Source organism: Augochlora pura, chromosome 10, assembly GCF_028453695.1.
Source record: "Augochlora pura isolate Apur16 chromosome 10, APUR_v2.2.1, whole genome shotgun sequence".
Classification (NCBI taxonomy): domain Eukaryota; kingdom Metazoa; phylum Arthropoda; class Insecta; order Hymenoptera; family Halictidae; genus Augochlora; species Augochlora pura.
Window position 1 is genome coordinate 10,300,361 of NC_135781.1, and position 17,647 is coordinate 10,318,007.

The 17,647-nt window shown below is 37.1% G+C and overlaps 3 protein-coding genes across 5 annotated transcripts; all 3 read right to left on the reverse strand.

Annotated features, from left to right (window-relative positions):
• Positions 1–13: 13 nt before the first annotated feature.
• On the reverse strand, positions 14–4,089 carry LOC144476520 (uncharacterized). Its single transcript, XM_078193593.1, has 4 exons — positions 3,795–4,089; positions 3,394–3,605; positions 1,236–1,592; positions 14–198 (listed from the first exon to the last, which is right to left on the reverse strand). Exons 2-4 carry the CDS (start codon positions 3,574–3,576, stop codon positions 112–114), a joined length of 627 nt encoding a protein of 208 aa, XP_078049719.1. The 5' UTR covers positions 3,577–3,605; positions 3,795–4,089; the 3' UTR covers positions 14–111.
• A 737-nt stretch (positions 4,090–4,826) lies between these two features.
• Positions 4,827–7,770, reverse strand: LOC144476592 (uncharacterized). The gene is made up of 4 exons (XM_078193706.1): positions 7,210–7,770; positions 7,029–7,086; positions 5,479–5,726; positions 4,827–5,013 (listed from the first exon to the last, which is right to left on the reverse strand). Exons 1-4 carry the CDS (start codon positions 7,276–7,278, stop codon positions 4,924–4,926), a joined length of 465 nt encoding a protein of 154 aa, XP_078049832.1. The 5' UTR covers positions 7,279–7,770; the 3' UTR covers positions 4,827–4,923.
• A 137-nt stretch (positions 7,771–7,907) lies between these two features.
• Positions 7,908–15,069, reverse strand: LOC144476591 (uncharacterized). 3 transcript variants are annotated; one of them, XM_078193704.1, is made up of 8 exons: positions 14,773–15,069; positions 14,578–14,636; positions 12,227–12,419; positions 11,347–11,606; positions 10,251–10,313; positions 8,936–9,143; positions 8,630–8,871; positions 7,908–8,109 (listed from the first exon to the last, which is right to left on the reverse strand). In XM_078193704.1, exons 2-8 carry the CDS (start codon positions 14,620–14,622, stop codon positions 8,053–8,055), a joined length of 1,068 nt encoding a protein of 355 aa, XP_078049830.1. In that variant the 5' UTR covers positions 14,623–14,636; positions 14,773–15,069; the 3' UTR covers positions 7,908–8,052. The 3 variants fall into 3 exon arrangements, with proteins under 3 accessions (XP_078049830.1, XP_078049829.1, XP_078049831.1); XM_078193703.1 differs by lacking the exon at positions 14,773–15,069 and having other exon boundaries at positions 14,578–14,756; XM_078193705.1 differs by lacking the exons at positions 10,251–10,313; positions 14,773–15,069 and having other exon boundaries at positions 14,578–14,755.
• Positions 15,070–17,647: the final 2,578 nt, after the last annotated feature.

A 17,647-nucleotide genomic window follows, 5' to 3' on the forward strand; every position in this document is an offset into this window, starting at 1 on the left:
TCAGGTGTGGATAGAATGCATTGAACTAGTTTTATGGAAAACAAACAATTTATTAAAAAAGAAAAGAAAACAAAGAAATTATAACAATTTGTTTGATTTGGGTGTTGAGCATCATTCGAGCCCTATTAAACGAGCTCCGACGTGGTTCAGTGCTTCCGTTATACTTAGAGAAGTCTTCCTGACAGCCGTTTTAGGTAACTGAGAAGAAGAGATTTAAGAGATTAATTTAAAGCGATTTTAATTAACTCTTAGTGAATTATGTGCTATCGTAAAGTAATTTCCACGGTTTTAAAATTTTTTGAACGTATCGGTAAAACAGAAATTGGTCTTAACATTTAACACTAACGTATTCATTAGGCACTCCTTTTAGGCACGTTAGTGGTTTTATAGACCTTAATGAAACGTGTGAAAACTTTTATTAATTGTGAGACAGTTGATAGTAACCTGATATTATTTAGAAACTGAGTCCACTGAACCTGAGGCCTGCCACACAATGGAGCTAAATTAAAAAGTTGCGTCAAAGTCAAAGAACTTTTTATGGAAATGAGAAAAAGCGATGTCGGTATTTTCTACATAAAATAAGGAGAAGTAGAGAGAATGTAGTATAAACATTTTTTATCCTTGACAATTTATGTTAGACTTAAAATATTCCAACAAGATTGCGATTTATCCACAGTATTATGCATTTTTAGACTTTTTCTGTTGACATGCTACTTTAGGGTATCGAAAAAGAATGAGAAAACCACGATTTGGTTAATTGTTTCACTTAAACCGACTTATTTCCAAAATCCTGAAATGGTAGATAAAGTTTGTAACCAGATTTGAAGTCAGCATGTGCAAAATTTGTGGAAAATGATGTATAACATGTCACAAAAGACGGAATAAATCAAGAATTGGAATACTTCAATTTTAACGGAAATTTTCAGTGTTAAAAAATGTTTATACTACATTCTTTTTACTTTTCCCTTTGATTCATAAATTTTTCATTTAGCCCCACTGTGCGCTGCCCGAGCGTTAATTTACAACATATTCTGAGATAATTTGTTAATTTGTTTTATATCTACTTGTTCTTGAAAGAACAAGTCGAGTTGCAAAATTTTTAAATAAATTAATATGTACTACGTTATAAAAATGAAAACATTAGCGAATAACTAGATTGACGTTGAAAATAGTCATGCTCGTGTCAACGCGATAATTGAAGATTTAATTGCAGAAAAAGTGAAGGAAATACTCACCTCAATTATAGAGTTCACAAAGTTGCTAAACCCTTCTAAGCCGCTGACTAGTGCCCTGCCGATTCCGATAAACTTGTCGCCGTTATTGCCATACTTCTCGTGTTCCTTGATATTATCGATCAACGGCCTGGGTCTGAAGATGGCTTCCAACATTCCCATGAACGGTTTGGTGAGTGGTCTTTCGAGAATACCTTGTCCACCGTCAGTATACAAGCTCACGGTGTCTGGCGAGTTCGATTTATCCTCGGCCACCGGAGGATTGGTAATCGAGTTCAGAGATCTTCGAGTTTCGTTCGAGGCGATCGACTTGGGAGCGAGTATAGCCGTCAACTGATTTTGCGACTCGCTGGCTAATGTCTGATTGGACAACAGAGATGCTAGATTTCGTTATAATTCGGGAATCGTTTGGCAATGTTATAAATCTGATTATTTTACACATTGTTAGAACTAAGATTCATTCGCAGCACGTTTGTTTTTTTAGACACAAATTATTAGTTATTAAATAGAGACGGTAATGTTAAATGAAAATATACAAAAACATAAGATTCTTAAAGGGTTTCTACGATTCCTTGTTCACTCCAGGGGATTTTAAGTTCCTTGGATGGGATTTCACTGAAAAACTAATGGATCTTGTGAAGAACTTTCTTGTGGAGGATACGGAGTTTCTAGTGGGCTCTGTGATTCGTTTTACTTTCATTAAATTCATGAATTTACGCAAGAAGTTCTGTCGTTACTAGAAGAATTTGGGATTTGTTTAGTTAGGCCTTCAACTTTAGGCTGTCCGAAGTTCTTCGAAGGCCCGCAAGACGACGCTGCAAAATTTTTGACGAAGCTGTGTGTTACAATGTTGCGTTAGCATCACAATTATGTAGATATTTCGATCGTTTCAGGTGAACGGCCGTGCCGGCACATTTGATTTTCGAGCGACAGGTGAACCGAGCCCAACGTTAATATGCAACAGGTTTAATCTTTCTCAGCGTTGCCACATGCACTGGTAAAAAAGAACAGCCTTGTAACAGATTATTGCGAAACACAGCCGGGGGTATGTTCAACGCGTCCTATGGACTTTTGATTTATTTCCATAATTAGTCGGTCGAAGGAGAAAGAAGTATTAGATATAAAAAAAAAAAGTGTGTCGGTTTAGTGCGCCAATTACCTCCGCCCGATCGAATATGATGTTTCTCGCCAACGTGAGTGAATTGACAAACCTTCCCGCGCCGATTCGTATCGCGTCGGCTGCACGACCTAACCACTCCTACAAAAACCGAAATGTAATTCTCACGCGTGTCAATTTCGTTCTGTATCCAATGTTTCCGATGGTCCTCTTCCTACACATTTCATTCTCTTCGATTCAATTTGTTTACAGCTTTTAAACTTGGATTCCTAAGGAAACTCGAGAATTTCTGCTACCAAATATGATCACTAGACTGCGGATTTTATGCATTTGTAAGAAGAACGAGTGGACGGAATACGAATCTTAGAGGAATTTCAAAATATAGTAGAACCTCGATGATCCGGACCCTTAGCGTTTGAATCCTCAATTATTTAAAGACGTTTCACACATCTGAACAACTAAATCCGAGGCGCCTGATATGCAAAACGACATTACAGTACAAGTCAACGACGTTCAAGTCTGGCATTGTAACTGAATAAACTATTTTTTTATCCGATGTCTCACGTTGCTCTGCTTAATTTAAATAATTGAGGTTCTAGTGCATTGTTATACTATTCCCGATCTATGAAAATGATTAACAGTAGAACTACCGACCCCTAAACGCAACTAATGTATATTGCTTTATAACGATGGCAAGATCGGATTTATTTAAACTTCATGTGATTCTTATTATAATACGTTTTTCAATAAAGAAGTGTATTTAAAAGTACACTTATTTCTCTTAGGAGTAAATAAAAATAAAATACTCTTATAAATGTGAAAGAAAAATTCAGAAACCGGTCTTTTCTAACTGGTAGTTCCAGTTCGGTAGTTCTAGTGTTAAAAGAAAAAAAAAAACCTTTTCCTCATTTTGTTAATTTCGCTTTGGTGCATTTTGCTTTGATCTTTGTTTCTTGCAACGGAGTGAACAATGCATATTATTTTTCACAGAAAGGATCCACAATCTAGCAATCATCTGTTACACAGATGTCGAAAGTCACTCACTCGTCCTTGATCCAGTTGCGACGCTGTCTTCGGAGGACTACTCGTGGTCGATGTTACGTCACGGGTGTTCAACGAAAATTTGGTAGGTTGCCTCGCGGGTGATCCGATCGATAGATCGAAGCAGCAGAGCAAGACGAGCGCGCTTATCCTTAAAATGTACCCCACTTTCCCTGTGTTCTTCATTTTATCGATCTCCGTGTTCGAACTCCTTGCTATCGATTAAAATTTAGACATTCTTTGTAAACCATTGTTCTGTTACCAGTCATAATTTCTTTTAAATCGTGACGATCTCAATTGTAACATTTGCGCATGTGCTTGTGGAGGAAGATCGAATGATTTCTCCACCGTAATTGTCACTATTCCATTTTTAAACGATGCGTTCGCAAAGTACGTTGACTCACCTTTTTTTTTTTGAATGGTTTTATCACAGCACTGACAGTGTGCAAATGAAAATGCGAAGATGCTCAACGTTTCACAGTCAATTCACGACTAACAGATTTCATTCTGCCTCGCTACAATCTCGCCAAGCGAACTTACGACACGCTGTTACTTTCTCTTTCGATTTACTTCTCGATGTTAGTAATACTACGCACGAGACCGGCGAGACTCGCTTCGATAGTTACGTGCTTCCTCGGAAGTCCGTTCGCGGTCGCAAATGTCAGGAATTATTAGGAAACAGTTCCGCGAATTTGCCGGTAAAAGAAAATGTTAGTTTTGAAAAAATCGCTTCAGAGAAACGACCAAAACGCACGACTTTTCACTTTCAAGTTGTCGCGCCGGTTCCACCTATCGCTACGTGTGACCAGTTCGGTGCTGACGGTCATTAATTTGTTTCTCGACGTTATCGTACCGTTGCATCATCAGTGTGCGAATATTTCAAGCATTTTTTCAGTGGTATAACCAATGATTTCACGATTTCGAGTAACATCGTGCGCTGGACTTGAATCTATACAAGGATATGAAAATAGGCACGAACGGTTGTAAAGGTTTATGCAATTTGTTATAGATTCCTCGCGATATACGTGGGCTAGTAATTTGATTAACTTTCGTGAGCGCACGTGTTCCAGCACATGCCGTGCATGCGTAAAGGCCCCCCGGTCTAATGATTGCGACGGACTGAAGAATTTTATAGAAATTTACTTTCCCAAAGACGTTTAAGTCGAATGACAAATGTTTGAATCAGTGATAGACAAAACGAAACTGTGGCAAAAGTAATTTCGCAATTAATGATAAGTAATAATAACCACACACGATTAGAATGTAGTGCATTCCCTTATCTTCTGTTCTCATCTGTATAGTTCATAATTAATTTGTCCAAAGTGCTTGTACAATTTTTACTTGTTACCGTGTAAAAAAAAAGATTGAAACGCTAAATTATTTACCGCGGCATCGGGAATGGAGAATTTTAGTGATGAAATGTGAGAAAATGGATCTAGAAGAACGAAAAACGTTTTTAGACTATCTTTATTCATTTTATACAATTGTTATTTGCGTTCAATTGATTGCATTATTAAGCGTTCGTATCACATATTATATTACAAATTTAACTCCAGCAATCAGCGCTCTGTTAGTAATCGTGAAAATATAGGTGACTAAGTTATAAATTGTTTGTAACAACGCCTGAAACAAGATAGAGATATCACTTAAAATATTAGCAACAAGTAGATTGTGAATTTTTATGCAAAACAAATTATTTGCAACAATTCCAAGGTTTTCATGCTTCTTTAAATTCTAATCTCTCTATCGTCTTTTTCTTCGGCTCAAATGTATTACATCTGTGTAACAAAGTGCTATTCGAAACATACAAATATCGAATCAACAATGAATTCACCAATTTTAGAAAAATTGATTTTATCTTGATGTATAAAGTAAAAGTATAAAGGAACTTGATTATAAAGAAGGGCCATAAACAGGGCCACACTCTGGCTAAACGTGAAATTTGATTAAGAATCGTGTCACTCTAAAAATACATTGATTGTGAGCTGCAGTGTGTTCTATTGTACTTATTCATTTTGTGTCCAAATTCCACAGTCTAGCAATGGGAACAGTATCTATACGTTTTGATAATGTGAATATTATACTTACAAGTATAGAAGATGGGATCAGGAAGCTGATCATGTATCGTATCCATGAAATTACTGTCATAGTTACGCTCTCCAACTCGTTTACGTTACTCACAATAGGCTGGACGATTGACCACACCATTCTGCCGATAGGATTGTTAGTCAAGGCAGTTAATAAATCTGCACCGCCATTGATGCCACTCACCCCCAGAGCCTTCGCGACTACCTTTATTATACGGTCAATTAGTACAGTCAATGCCAATGGTTCACCTAAGATCCATGGAAAACTACAGTTAACGTCAGATCGAATTAATTGAATCGTCTATTTGGAAAATGACTTAAGTCCGTTTCGATTATAATTAAGATATTTAAGGAATGCGTTACAAACAAACAAAAAATAAAAAATGTCAACAACAACAACAAAAAATGGCTCAATTGTTCTCACGATGAGTCATAAAGTCTAGACAGTTGCTACAAATTCCTGAATTAATTATATAAAAAATTGCTGGTTTACAAAATACCATAAATTACTTCAGAAGAGGTTACCACCTTTGTTTTAGAAAACTGTATATACCTGAGCTAGGCTTTCCAGTTACTCTTTTTTATAAAAGAACGGAAATTATAAATGTCACTTTCTAAGTTCATTTCTCGTTCGCGTGACTTTCAATGCACTTACATTGAATAAGGTTTTATAATTGTTTTTAACTTGTCTTTAAAATATATAGGATGTTCTTATGGATGAATAATTACACATATATTCTTGGATAACTGCAACTTGATCTATATTGTATATTTAATATAACACTCTGCACAAAAAGTAAGGTGAATTTGGTTATAAAATGTAAATTCTTTTTTTATTTTTTTTTTCCTAGGTTGATAGCACTCTCTATAACATTTGCCAAGCGTCTGTTTGTCAAAAGGTTTAATTATCTCCGAGTTACACGTGTTTTTGTAAACAACCAAATGTCACGACGATAATGTACCATGTCATATTGCATTGGTTCTTCGCGACATTTTTGCCAAAAACTCGACTCATATCTTTCCGCAACCACCGTATTCGCCTGATTTGGCTCCGTGCGACTTCTGGCTATTCAGCAAACTCAAAAGGCCAATGCGAGGACGCCGTTTTGACACGATTGAGGAGATAAAAACCGAATCGAAGAAGGTCTTGAAGGCTATACCGGAAAAAGACTATTCAGACTGTTTCGAGGACTGGGAAAAGCGTTGGCCAAAGTGCGTTTTATCGGACGGGGATTACTTTGAAGGGGATGAAATTTATTTGTAAGAATAAATAAAGAATTTACATTTTATAAACAAATTCACCTTACTTTTTGTTCACAGTAGTATATAACATTTAATTATGATATACATTTAATATTTAATTTACCAGAAAACATTCGGATGAATTTATTTAGTACCATCAGCAGTACTAGCTTTAATCTTAGTTAACAGATTGCAGCTGTCAATGTAGATTCATATCGGAACAACGATGCATGATTTGAATGATTCGAAAAAATCCTATCCAAAATTTAAATGCATAAAAATCCACGCTCTCGTAACTATGCTACAAACCCGTTTGAGTAGATGTATTTGAGGGTGTCGTGGTCTGCGGGGAATTCTCTGAATCCTCCTAAAACGATCAAAACGAATCACCAACTTTTGGAAGCTCTGTTATCCAGCGGATCAATATTATCACGGTTCACTTGAGAAATGTCCGCGGTTTCTTGTAATTGCCAGCCGAATGGATACTTACTGCCGAACCGTTTGGTATGGCCAGAGCCACTGCACAACAACCCAACAGCAAAAGTATTGCGAGCTTCATTTTGACGCTTGCAGCGTAAACAATTGCCGACCACTAACCAGCGCTAACCACTCACCTCCCGATACCACCCGTTTCTGTATTTCGCAAGCTTGTTTTCTGTTTATATAGGTGAACAAACGTTGACAGCGATATTCCATTCATAATTATGAAGATTATAGTAGGTTGGTTTACTAGAGACCATTTACATATGTTCGCCGCCGCCACTCCATGACTATTCCTGAATAACTATTATTACTGCTATAACTTGTATATACGTCACCGATATGTGTCACGTTGCGCAAACGCTTACGAGCTTCGACACCTGCGTGGGGGTGTAAATGTAATTTGCTGATAAGGGTGAATTGATCGGTTTGATAATTTCACTTCCTATTGCGTCAGGTTGTGGACGATTAGCATCGAAAGTCATTCGACGAAAGTCGAAGATGGCAGGCTTTTCTAATCATTCCATTTGAATTTACGACGGCACATTGTTTAGTGCGGTATATACGGTCGGTTGGATAACGCTTTGATTAACGGCGGAAGCATATGCGAATATGAAAAATAGTTCAACTGAAACGATAGATAATTGTACACCGACGAAATCTCTACTCGTTTTAAAGCTTGGAGACTACACTTCAACACTTTGACGATATATTTAAAGTCGGACGATTTATTGACATACCTAAAAAAAAGTATACAAAACTTGATCTAGAATTACTAACTTCCATTACCACAAAGCCATGCGGAATTCGCACGTGAAACGCAAAAAGTTTCAAGTTCAAACGCTATTGGCGGTCATCCGGAGTTGTTGTTTAGTAATCGGTTGACTGCATTTAACGTCGATACTGGTATCTGGAAAAACGTAATAACGACGGTAATTATTGCACAGTAATAACTTCGAATAGCGCTACGTTAAAATGTAACTTTTCGAGTGTGACAATTCGTCACACGCACTTTCACTTTTATTTTTCAAAAAGTGATGAAAGAAACGCTGATTTAGCCTTTTGAAATTGTTCGTCGTTTGACTGCAACCTTTGTACATCCGCAGCTTATACAATTATGGTTTTGGTGTAATGTAAAATTTGTCAAAATTCTATCGCACTGAAACGTTTCGTTTTTTTTTACGAATGACTAAGCTAGATTACTTTGTAGTTTTTAAAGACTTCGTAAGTTCAAAATTATTCTATAAAATTATTCTATTCTATAAACTATCTATGAAAATCTATATCTAAATCTATATTAATGATAATTCAATGATAACATCTTGTACGGCTATCGAATTAATTAATTCTAGTTGTCCTAATTCTATTACAAGAATCTGCGTCTGAACAAAGGTTCGTAGTCTCTTTGTAAAATTATCTGGGAAATTTACATTAAAAATGTCATCGTAGTTTCCATTATTCCCATTTTGGTCTTTCCCTTTCTGCCTTTCTTCCAAAGGGTTGTTTATAAAACCTTGAGCGTGTCTACGGGAAATGCTTGCAGAATGCCCATCAGCGGAGTCATGAACGACCTCAACCGGGACGCTAGTGTAGATAACTTGTTTCCTAGGTCCCCATAGCCTTTTCCTGTGGAGTCGTTTCGGATGTAGAACTGTCACTTCCTTGGTTAGAACTGGGAAAGGAGCATTAAATTAGAAACTGAGAATTTTCTTTCCGAGAGTAATTGGTTGTCTTACTAGTTGGAACAACGTCGTTGAATTGGCCTGGTAGGGGAGGTACTCTAGAAACTGGCTCGATGGACACGGTTCTGCCGATTGCCTTCACCTTATTTAGCTGAGAGACTGCAGGGGCAGATGGAGCTGGTGGTGGTGCTGGAGCTGTATCTGTTTGCGCAGTTGCAGATCCAATGACGGGTGCTGCATCTGATGTATTTGTCTTTCCTACCTGACAATCATATTCATAGATTATTTATTGTCATCCAACTGTTAGTTTTTAAATTGAATCTAATTTCCAATTTCCAATCAGATAGTAGAATTGTTATACAGTAAGTTCTCTCCAATCGTTTCTCAGCTCGTAAACACGAGTATTCATTGCTGTTTACATGCTGACGGATAAGTGGTTGGAATTTACTGTAATTGCAAATACATTTTTTTTCAAAAAAGTAAAGCTAAATTATATTTAAAGTATAATTTCTGATATGCTATGCATGTATTACGAGTATTTTTTTTTCAAGGTGCATGATTCAATCTAGACACAGGTCAAACATAGAGTATTCGTTGCGATTTACAGGAGTGATTAGTGTCTTTACAAAAGAATTGCATTTGTTTGAATGCATTTTTCATTTGTTTGTATTATGAGCTATTCGTATGTTTGTAAACACGTGTGTGTGTGTTGAAAATGCTGACGCGAGTCGAAAGTGTACTGTTGTTGGCATTGGTTCTGTAACTACGGTTCGTGTTGCATATTTCTAGCATATTTTACAGTGCAATATATTGATTAGAATGTATAGTGTGAGATGAGCATCAGATATAGACGTGTACAAAATGAAACTTTATAAATAGATGAACAATAAAAAAAAAAACAGCACAACTTTGTGTTACCAAAATATATTTCTTTTCGAGAACGTGTTAATTTCGATTTTCGGATATTTACTCCTTTCTTAAATTACAATAAAATACAAGCGAAGCGTGTTAGTTACTTCACATAATTATAATAAATAAATCGTATTATATTCTGTTGTATTCAACTATTATATTCTACAGTATCGTTGACAATTCTTTTTATTGAGGTATTTCGCTTAAATATAAATAAACTGCGGATCTAATGCAAAATAAAAATTGTATGATTTGAGAAACGGATATTTAAATAAAAATCAACCCTTCTTTAAATAATCTCAAAGAGTCAAACGAAAGAATGAAAATATAAAATAAATGCACAAAATCCGCAGTCTGTGATAGATAGATCGCAGTGTGATATAATTTTGATATTCAGCCTCCTAAATCATGTTTGACAATCGTCCAGCTTGACGTCACGAATTCGTCATTTTCTTACCACCTTGACAGCCGGTACTTCCTTCTCCGACGACGAATCTGTCTTTCCAGTCAGCTCACGAGACTGTCAAAAAAGTTTAACCTTGAATTTCACGCTGGCATGCTTCCGGTTACAATCGTTCCTTACGGTATATTCGATCGAGACGAATCATGCGGGTAAACAAGACGAAGCCGAGATAATAATTTGCTTACTGCGATACAGGATTTTTTGCTATTGTTTATAGGAGAAGTCTGCCCTTGGAGTCATGCGACAGCTTCACAACCAGACACGCTCTACATAGTCAATCGCAAACATGCATTCAAGCGGGGGCATGCAAATTGTTTTGTTACAGTTGCAAAGGATATTTTTGTTCAAAATTATTGCTACTACAAAAGTCTATCAAACAACCTTAGTAAATCGTAGTAAAATGTAGCGCATTTGGCATCACGTAACCAAAGTTATTATGGGGTAAATTACTCATCCCCCGTCTGAAGTGTTTCAATGTGTAATGCATACACTTAACTAGTTGCGCTAATTCTTAAAGATAGCGACATACAAATGTATTTGGAATATGAAGCGCGCAGATAAACTACTAAAACGTTTATAATTATACGTGACTTGAAGATTAAACGAATTCTAATTTTACGGCGAACAATTTATTTTCGGCTTGGCTATTGTATGTTATCTACATCAAGAAATTATATTTGTAGAATACACGTGAATTTGTTCAGAACGTTTTGCTGCCTTTGCAGGTACAAATTCTTTCAACTTAAGCCCAACAGAAATCTTGTCAAGAATTTTATGTTCTAAGTTGTTTCATTCATTTTCAGATGTTCGATTTCAAACAATTGCAGTTACCTAGCATCTCAATAGAAACGAAAGATTTGAAAGCGTTATTCGGTATAGAATTATAACAACTCTACCTTAAAGAAGCAAAGCTAAATTGTTGTCACTGCATACTGGCTCTGTCGAAACTGTTATTTTTGTAGAAAATATTTTTACTGTCTGTCAATTGTTCTGTTTCAGGTAACCATGTTATGTGGCGCACCCTGTACAAAGTTGTTATTAACATGCAGGTGGTTAAGTGTTGTCACGCAGAATTCTATTGATTTTCGACCTGTTGGTGCGACGGAGCCTTCTTTCGCGAGATAATTTGTATGTTCGTTCGACCTCTGTTCGGGTTATTGTATACGGGGCCGGTAGTTCCTGTGTTCGTTGTCGATTCTGCGTTTACGGGTTCGGAACCCATCGATGCACCTGCATAAAGACCACCTTTAACCGGTGGTTCTGATCCATCTCCTCCTACTGCGCCACCCAATCCGGCAGCAGCCATCGGCCCTCCTTCGCTGAATCTCGCTCTTGCGTACAAACCACCCCCTAGACAATTTTTTCACGTTAAAATCATCGCCATTTGATTCTTAGCGTTCTGAAATTCTCTAAACACTCTGCTCGCGCTTCTTCAGCTGATTCCGCCCTCAACTAACGTCATTACGCTGTATTTGAGTAATTAAATGTAAATAGTTTGCATCGAATTGTATTAAAACTGCAATTTTGCGAAACACGAAAGCATATGTCAGTAGGTTAGAATTATAGCGGCGTAAGTCACATTTTCCTTATTGAGAAACAAGGAGTGTTACTAACATATGTATTGCTTACTGACCAAATTTATTATTAAGATAACTTATAGTCATTTTATAATTGACTTTACTTGTTACAGATTACGATATATAAGTCAGATTTTTGAAAACGCCACTGCTATTCTACTAACGTTTTCATTGTGTAGACATAAGAAACAAGTTAATTAAAAGTGTTGATACTAAAGATATTTTCTTGATCCTCGTAACGTATAAAACAGAGAAATTGTGGAAAATATGCGAATACTTTCTTTATTCGTCGCGAGAGAAGATGCGCTAAGCTACTTTTATCGTTGTTCTAAATGTTCATGTAATTGTTTCGGTTACTGAGCACACGGTTGGGGAATTATACATGGTACTAACTGGCAGTTGGATTATTGCCATCCAAGGATCCACCCAATCCAGCAGCCGCGTTAGCTCCCCACGGCGTTCCTGCGCTGGCGTGAAGTCCACCCCCTGCTTGCGATCCACCCAGGAGACCACCTAATCCCGCTTGGGCGTGGAATCCGGCGAAATTCACCCTGATCCCGCCATCGGTGAATTGAATCAATGGTGGCTGAGGTAGCAGTCGAAATTCAATGAATCAGTGGAAGTGAATTTAATGATCTACCAGTTTGGTGCGTCTTGGTATTGATAGTATCCAGCATTTGGAGGTAAGATTTTTGGTTTCCAAACATTGCACATTTACGTTTGGAAATGTCGATGAGAAAAGTAGCTCATCTTAGTGGAAAGCTGAACAGGAATTTCTTAAGATAGCACAATTTTTGAGAAAGAAGATGGATCGGTGAAGAACTATATAAAAAGCTATATAAGCTATATAAGCTATATAAGCTATATAAAAATGAGTTGCAAGGGAGAGTTGTGAGTCAAAGTTGCAAAACTATGTTGCAGTATGATATTTTGATGTCGCAGCTATATTTCGATATTTTAAATAAAACCGGAAAACAGTTATTGGACAGAAGACCCATTTACATGACTTATTTTATAGAAATCGATGGAAAGTGAAAGTCGTGGATCGAAAGATGTTCCTCGATTAAAATAAAGTAATAGTGATCTTAATCTTATCATTATTACAGCTTCCTGGAATAAAATCACAAAGACCTGTTTTCCAAAAACAAATAACTTAGCAACTTAGCAGTTTTGTGATTTTTCAATAGACACATGAGCAAAATGTTAACTTCAAGAACGAAGCAATGATTAATATAAACACTTGGTTATTAGCACAGGAAAAAAAAGCAAGCGAAGACGTAAAATGGCGGCACTCTCGGCGAAAGATTAAAACAACCGTCTGATAATTCTGCTAAACCATTAACCACGTAATGTATGTTTGTCTTCTTTCAACGAACGATCACTGTGGCGATGAAAACAGCGCGTAAAGTTAATTGTTGGCTAGGTGATAAACATAACGATCAGGATCGACGAGCCAGACGCTTCCGCAATCCTTTCTCCAGCCGCGTTTCCAGATTATCTAACGCTGCTCGTACAAACTTTTCCTTTCGGCTGTTTCCTCGCGAACCAGTTTATACGTTCGCTCTGTTTGTCGCTGTATTGATACGGCCGTGAGAATATTCAACACTTGTATAATTTTATGTCTACGATGCGAGACGATTAGGCATTCGGAGCAGTTCGAGAAAACTCGCGTTTCATCTAGACTAGAATAATCACGTCTCACGCTTTTTCGAAATTCAGGTCACAATTTTTCGTGTTTCCGATCCTAGATTTACAAATATTTATAATCTCCCAGCCTATTATTATTACAACAATTTTACTATTCTAATTTGAATGATTAATGAGAGAATCTGTGTTTGCACATTGCAAATATTTGCAATTTTGCACAGCAAGGAAAGTTTGCTTGGTAAATTTCGTATTTTTTAGATCTGGCAATTTAGGCAGATTGTTTATTTTTTTTATTTAAGTTAATGATCTTCTTCTCAGATTTTCTGAACAATTAAATTGCGTACTTGTCCGGAGTGGCCAAATATGCCGAAATATTCTAAATATAGCTATTACCCGAATCAATCAATCAATCTTTTTCGCGTCATTGTAGCCCGAAGCGATGCGCAAAATTTGCAAACTGCTGTTTCATGATTCGACACAAATGGAGAACGGTGAACCTTTGCACTGTAAATTATGTCTTCTCTATTTTTGTCATTCCGCTCTTAAAAACATTTATACCGAAGTAGACAGCCTTAAATAAGTCGTCTTCATTTCTTCTATTTACTTTGACGATGCCTAAATAGTATATAGCTTCGGCACAGTAATTATATAAAGTACCTATTTAACTTCAACAAGCCTTCCATCATTTACCCCACCACTCTCCCCAATTACTTTAAGCATCTTCAGTTTCTAACAAATTTCCTTTTAATAATTTTAAAAGAACATATTCGTAAAAGTAATATAATTCTAGATGTCTCCTCGACTAGCAATTGAAATATAAAAATTGATTATGAAATTTAGCTGCCTATTGTTGTAATTAAAACAAGCAACTAACAATAAATAAATCGCCAATGGTATTAACATTGTCTACTGCACACAAGAAAGATTTTTAGAAGAAGAAACACAAGAAAGATACCATAAGAAAATCCTAAGTAGGATCACGAGATTAAAAGATTTGATAGCGGTGTTAACAAAGAAAAGAATAAAACTCTTACGATTCGCTACTAAATTAAAACAGTTCTAGGTCATCGTGGGGTTGAATCATGTACTGTACTCACCGAGGTCGAGGCCTGATGATCACCGACAGCGTTGTTTTGCGGCATCCCGCTGGCAATAGCTGCCAAACAAAGACCGAAAACCGTGACTACCTTTCCGCGCAGCATCTTTCTGTCAACTGAGTAGCGCCGCCGACTACGGACCGAAGCTATCTCTGGCGTTTTAGTAAAAAGGCCTCGAAGGCATCTTGTACTCACCGGCCGGGAAGGGAGAAGGTCTGACTAACCAGGGGAGTTAACACACGGCAGAATAGCACTGTGCAGCTTACGTTTACTCAACGTTCACTATCGATGCACGTACAGCGAGCGCAAAACTATCTATCTGTCGGATTATACAGTAATCTCATGCAGAAGAACGTCGTACTGTGATTACGGAGTTCAAGGACGAACTGCGCTGCACGCTGACAAATTATACCGTGAGGCGTCCGTTTCCTTTATCAGCTTTCCCAGTAAACTGACCTGCCGGATGCAACGGCTGTAGGTCGAGTGCGGTTGCATTGATCGGATGAACCGTGTTATAGTTGCACGAGGCTTCTCAATAAACCGCGCGTGGTTGGGAAAAAAATTAATACTGTTGACAACTGCAGGACAGTCCTATGCAAAAGTTTGGGTCTAAACAGTTTTAATCGTCGTAAGAGACACATAAGAAGTTTTATACGTCGGTTGGTTTCTTTTCATTCAGTTAGTTTTCATTCAAGTTAATGCAACTCGAAACGCTTCGTTTCAGAAAAATTGTCGGCGTTTGAAATGTTCAGGTTCTGTAAAAAGGAATTGCGTAACGATGAATCCTGACTCACAATGTAGCCGTGCGAGAATTAAGTTCACCGTCAACTGTAAATTGATTTGTAGAAACGAATAGATATAAAATTTTTTAGGTCTTATAAGATACCGTTCCAATTTTTGTACATCAGTCAGTGTCTGCTTTGTACATTGTCATCGAAGTCTCTAGAATTATAGCCTTTCCTGGCCGAATATAGGATAGATTTGACGACTGAAGCTTCCTTTTTGTAGTGACCACTTAAAACTTGTTAGACGATTTGTCTTCTGGCCGAAGAATTTTGTGACCGATTGTACACACGTCAATTAATACATAATTATCTTGACGTGAAGTCGTTATCTTCGTCTAATTTTTCCACAACCTCCGTATGAATTTTCCATATTGAACTTGTGATCCACACATTCGGTGCACATGTGAATTCATCAAAATTTGTGGTAGATACGAATTTATAGAATTTAATGCCGAATGAAATCATTCTACAGCAGTTTATTTTTTTTACAACAATAAGTGTAGTCCATTAAGTGAATGTTCTTTATCATAAAGGATTTACGAAGATAATAAATTTTGAAGTGATCGTGAATAATGCAAATTATATACAATACAAATTCCAGTCACACTCACAAGTTCTTGAGAAGTTCGTGGTTTTGGGTTATTTCAGGAAAGTCAAGCAGTCAAATGCTGTGTAAGAAAATTCAGCTGGTTCGTTACAAACGCGGTTTCATCGCGGAAGAACCGCGAATTCCGCAGAAACTGTTTACCCCTTTGTATTCCTTCAGATTCTGGTCACATCGTGCCCATAAAAATTCCGACGTGGACAAAATTCTGTTCTCAATAAAATGGCCGCCGCTGGGAGAATTCTTTGACCTGGCGAAATGAATCATTTGATTACTTTTGAGCCTTTGGAACGTGTTATTTAATCGTGATTCAGGCCGCAGACCGACAACATGACGATGCGATGACCACTTTTTACCAGCAGTCGTGTGATTATAATTGCTAATTTACAGAGAACCGTCAAAAGAAACTGGATAAGAAGTCCAATGAAACATCACACTTCTTCGTTCTATATTAATCACGTTCTTGACAGTAAACAAAGTTCAAATGATATTTATTCAACCTTCATTTCATTTAGAATTTCATAAAATACGATTATCCGTCTCACAAAGCATAGAATCAAAATTTATCATTATACGAGGTCTGTGAAAAACAACAACGTTATTTCTTAGTAAATTCTTTAATTAAATAATTCAGCTTTTTCAAGATAATTATTTAATTAATTAGCTCTTTGTGTTAGGACGAGTATACCAATCAAAAACAGCTAACTGGTTAAAATTTCCAAGCTTCTACAAAATACGGTAAAGAGACTCAAGAATTCTGTACTTTCGTAGAAAAAGCATTGACATTAAGTCGTAACTTACGAGGAAGTCAACGCGTGAAACAAACACGTGATTCAGCGTCCAGAAACAATGCACAATAGACGCGACGTTCGTAATGGTGAATTGGCACGATAACATCGCTGCTACAAAGCCTAAATCTTTTCGAGTTCTGAGAAATCGATCGCAACAAAATCATAGCAAAAAACGTATAGCAGGAAACGATTAGTTTTTTCTTCCAAGTGACGTGATGAAATGAAAAAAAAACCGTAGAAAATTAAACACGCGCAATATTCCGGGATCAAAGGTGAATTAAATATTTTTATACATTATAGAAGTCAGGCTAACAATCTCCTTTCATTTCGTTTCAGTCGAAATAGCAGGTGTCCAATTGCTTCGGCCTAGCATGTGGCCCGAAATGGTACCGTTAATCCGAGGATTCCTCTTTCCGGTTCGATAACATAGCAACCGCGCCATTACCATAAAGATCGTCGAACTCTCTAACAGTTTTATAAACAACCAATCAAACGGTGGCCGACTTTTCGACGAAGAAGCCGATTCGAACGCGTTCTCAGGTTTTTCTCGAAGCCACCGCTCACGAACATGATTCATTCAAAATAACCTTGCGCGCTACATTTTACATGCGAAACATTACGATAACCTGGATAATTTGTCTCTTAATTACCTTCTCGGTGGAAATCGGTGTACTCGTAATATCGCAACAAAGAGCAAAAAATATAACGCGACGATTTCCTGGAGAACGTATTATTATTCGCGATGAGAGGTACGCGCTACTTTGTCGTTTAATTGGTTCTGAGACGGAAACGAGAAGTTGGGCTTTCTGGCTCATTTATTATTTGTGTCGAAGATGTAGCAGTCTTCATATTTTTTAGCAAGTTTTTTTAAAAATTGTACGTTTCAGATC

Excerpts from the sequence above, each read along its gene's own strand:
- LOC144476520 (XM_078193593.1), bottom strand. The coding sequence starts at position 3,576 with ATGAAGAACACAGGGAAAGTGGGGTACATTTTAAGGATAAGCGCGCTC. Across the intron at positions 1,593-3,393 it reads CGCAACTGGATCAAGGACGA|ACATTAGCCAGCGAGTCGCA; the intron begins GTGAGTGACTTT and ends TTGTCCAATCAG. Across the intron at positions 199-1,235 it reads TTGTGAACTCTATAATTGAG|TTACCTAAAACGGCTGTCAG; the intron begins GTGAGTATTTCC and ends TCTTCTTCTCAG.
- LOC144476592 (XM_078193706.1), bottom strand. The coding sequence starts at position 7,278 with ATGAAGCTCGCAATACTTTTGCTGTTGGGTTGTTGTGCAGTGGCTCTG. Across the intron at positions 5,727-7,028 it reads AAATACATCTACTCAAACGG|GTGAACCATTGGCATTGACT; the intron begins GTTTGTAGCATA and ends CATGGATCTTAG. Across the intron at positions 5,014-5,478 it reads TGATCCCATCTTCTATACTT|GCGTTGTTACAAACAATTTA; the intron begins GTAAGTATAATA and ends ATCTTGTTTCAG.
- LOC144476591 (XM_078193703.1), bottom strand. The coding sequence starts at position 14,682 with ATGCTGCGCGGAAAGGTAGTCACGGTTTTCGGTCTTTGTTTGGCAGCT. Across the intron at positions 9,144-10,250 it reads AAGTACCGGCTGTCAAGGTG|GTAGGAAAGACAAATACATC; the intron begins GTAAGAAAATGA and ends TATGATTGTCAG. Across the intron at positions 8,872-8,935 it reads CAACGACGTTGTTCCAACTA|TTCTAACCAAGGAAGTGACA; the intron begins GTAAGACAACCA and ends CTCCTTTCCCAG.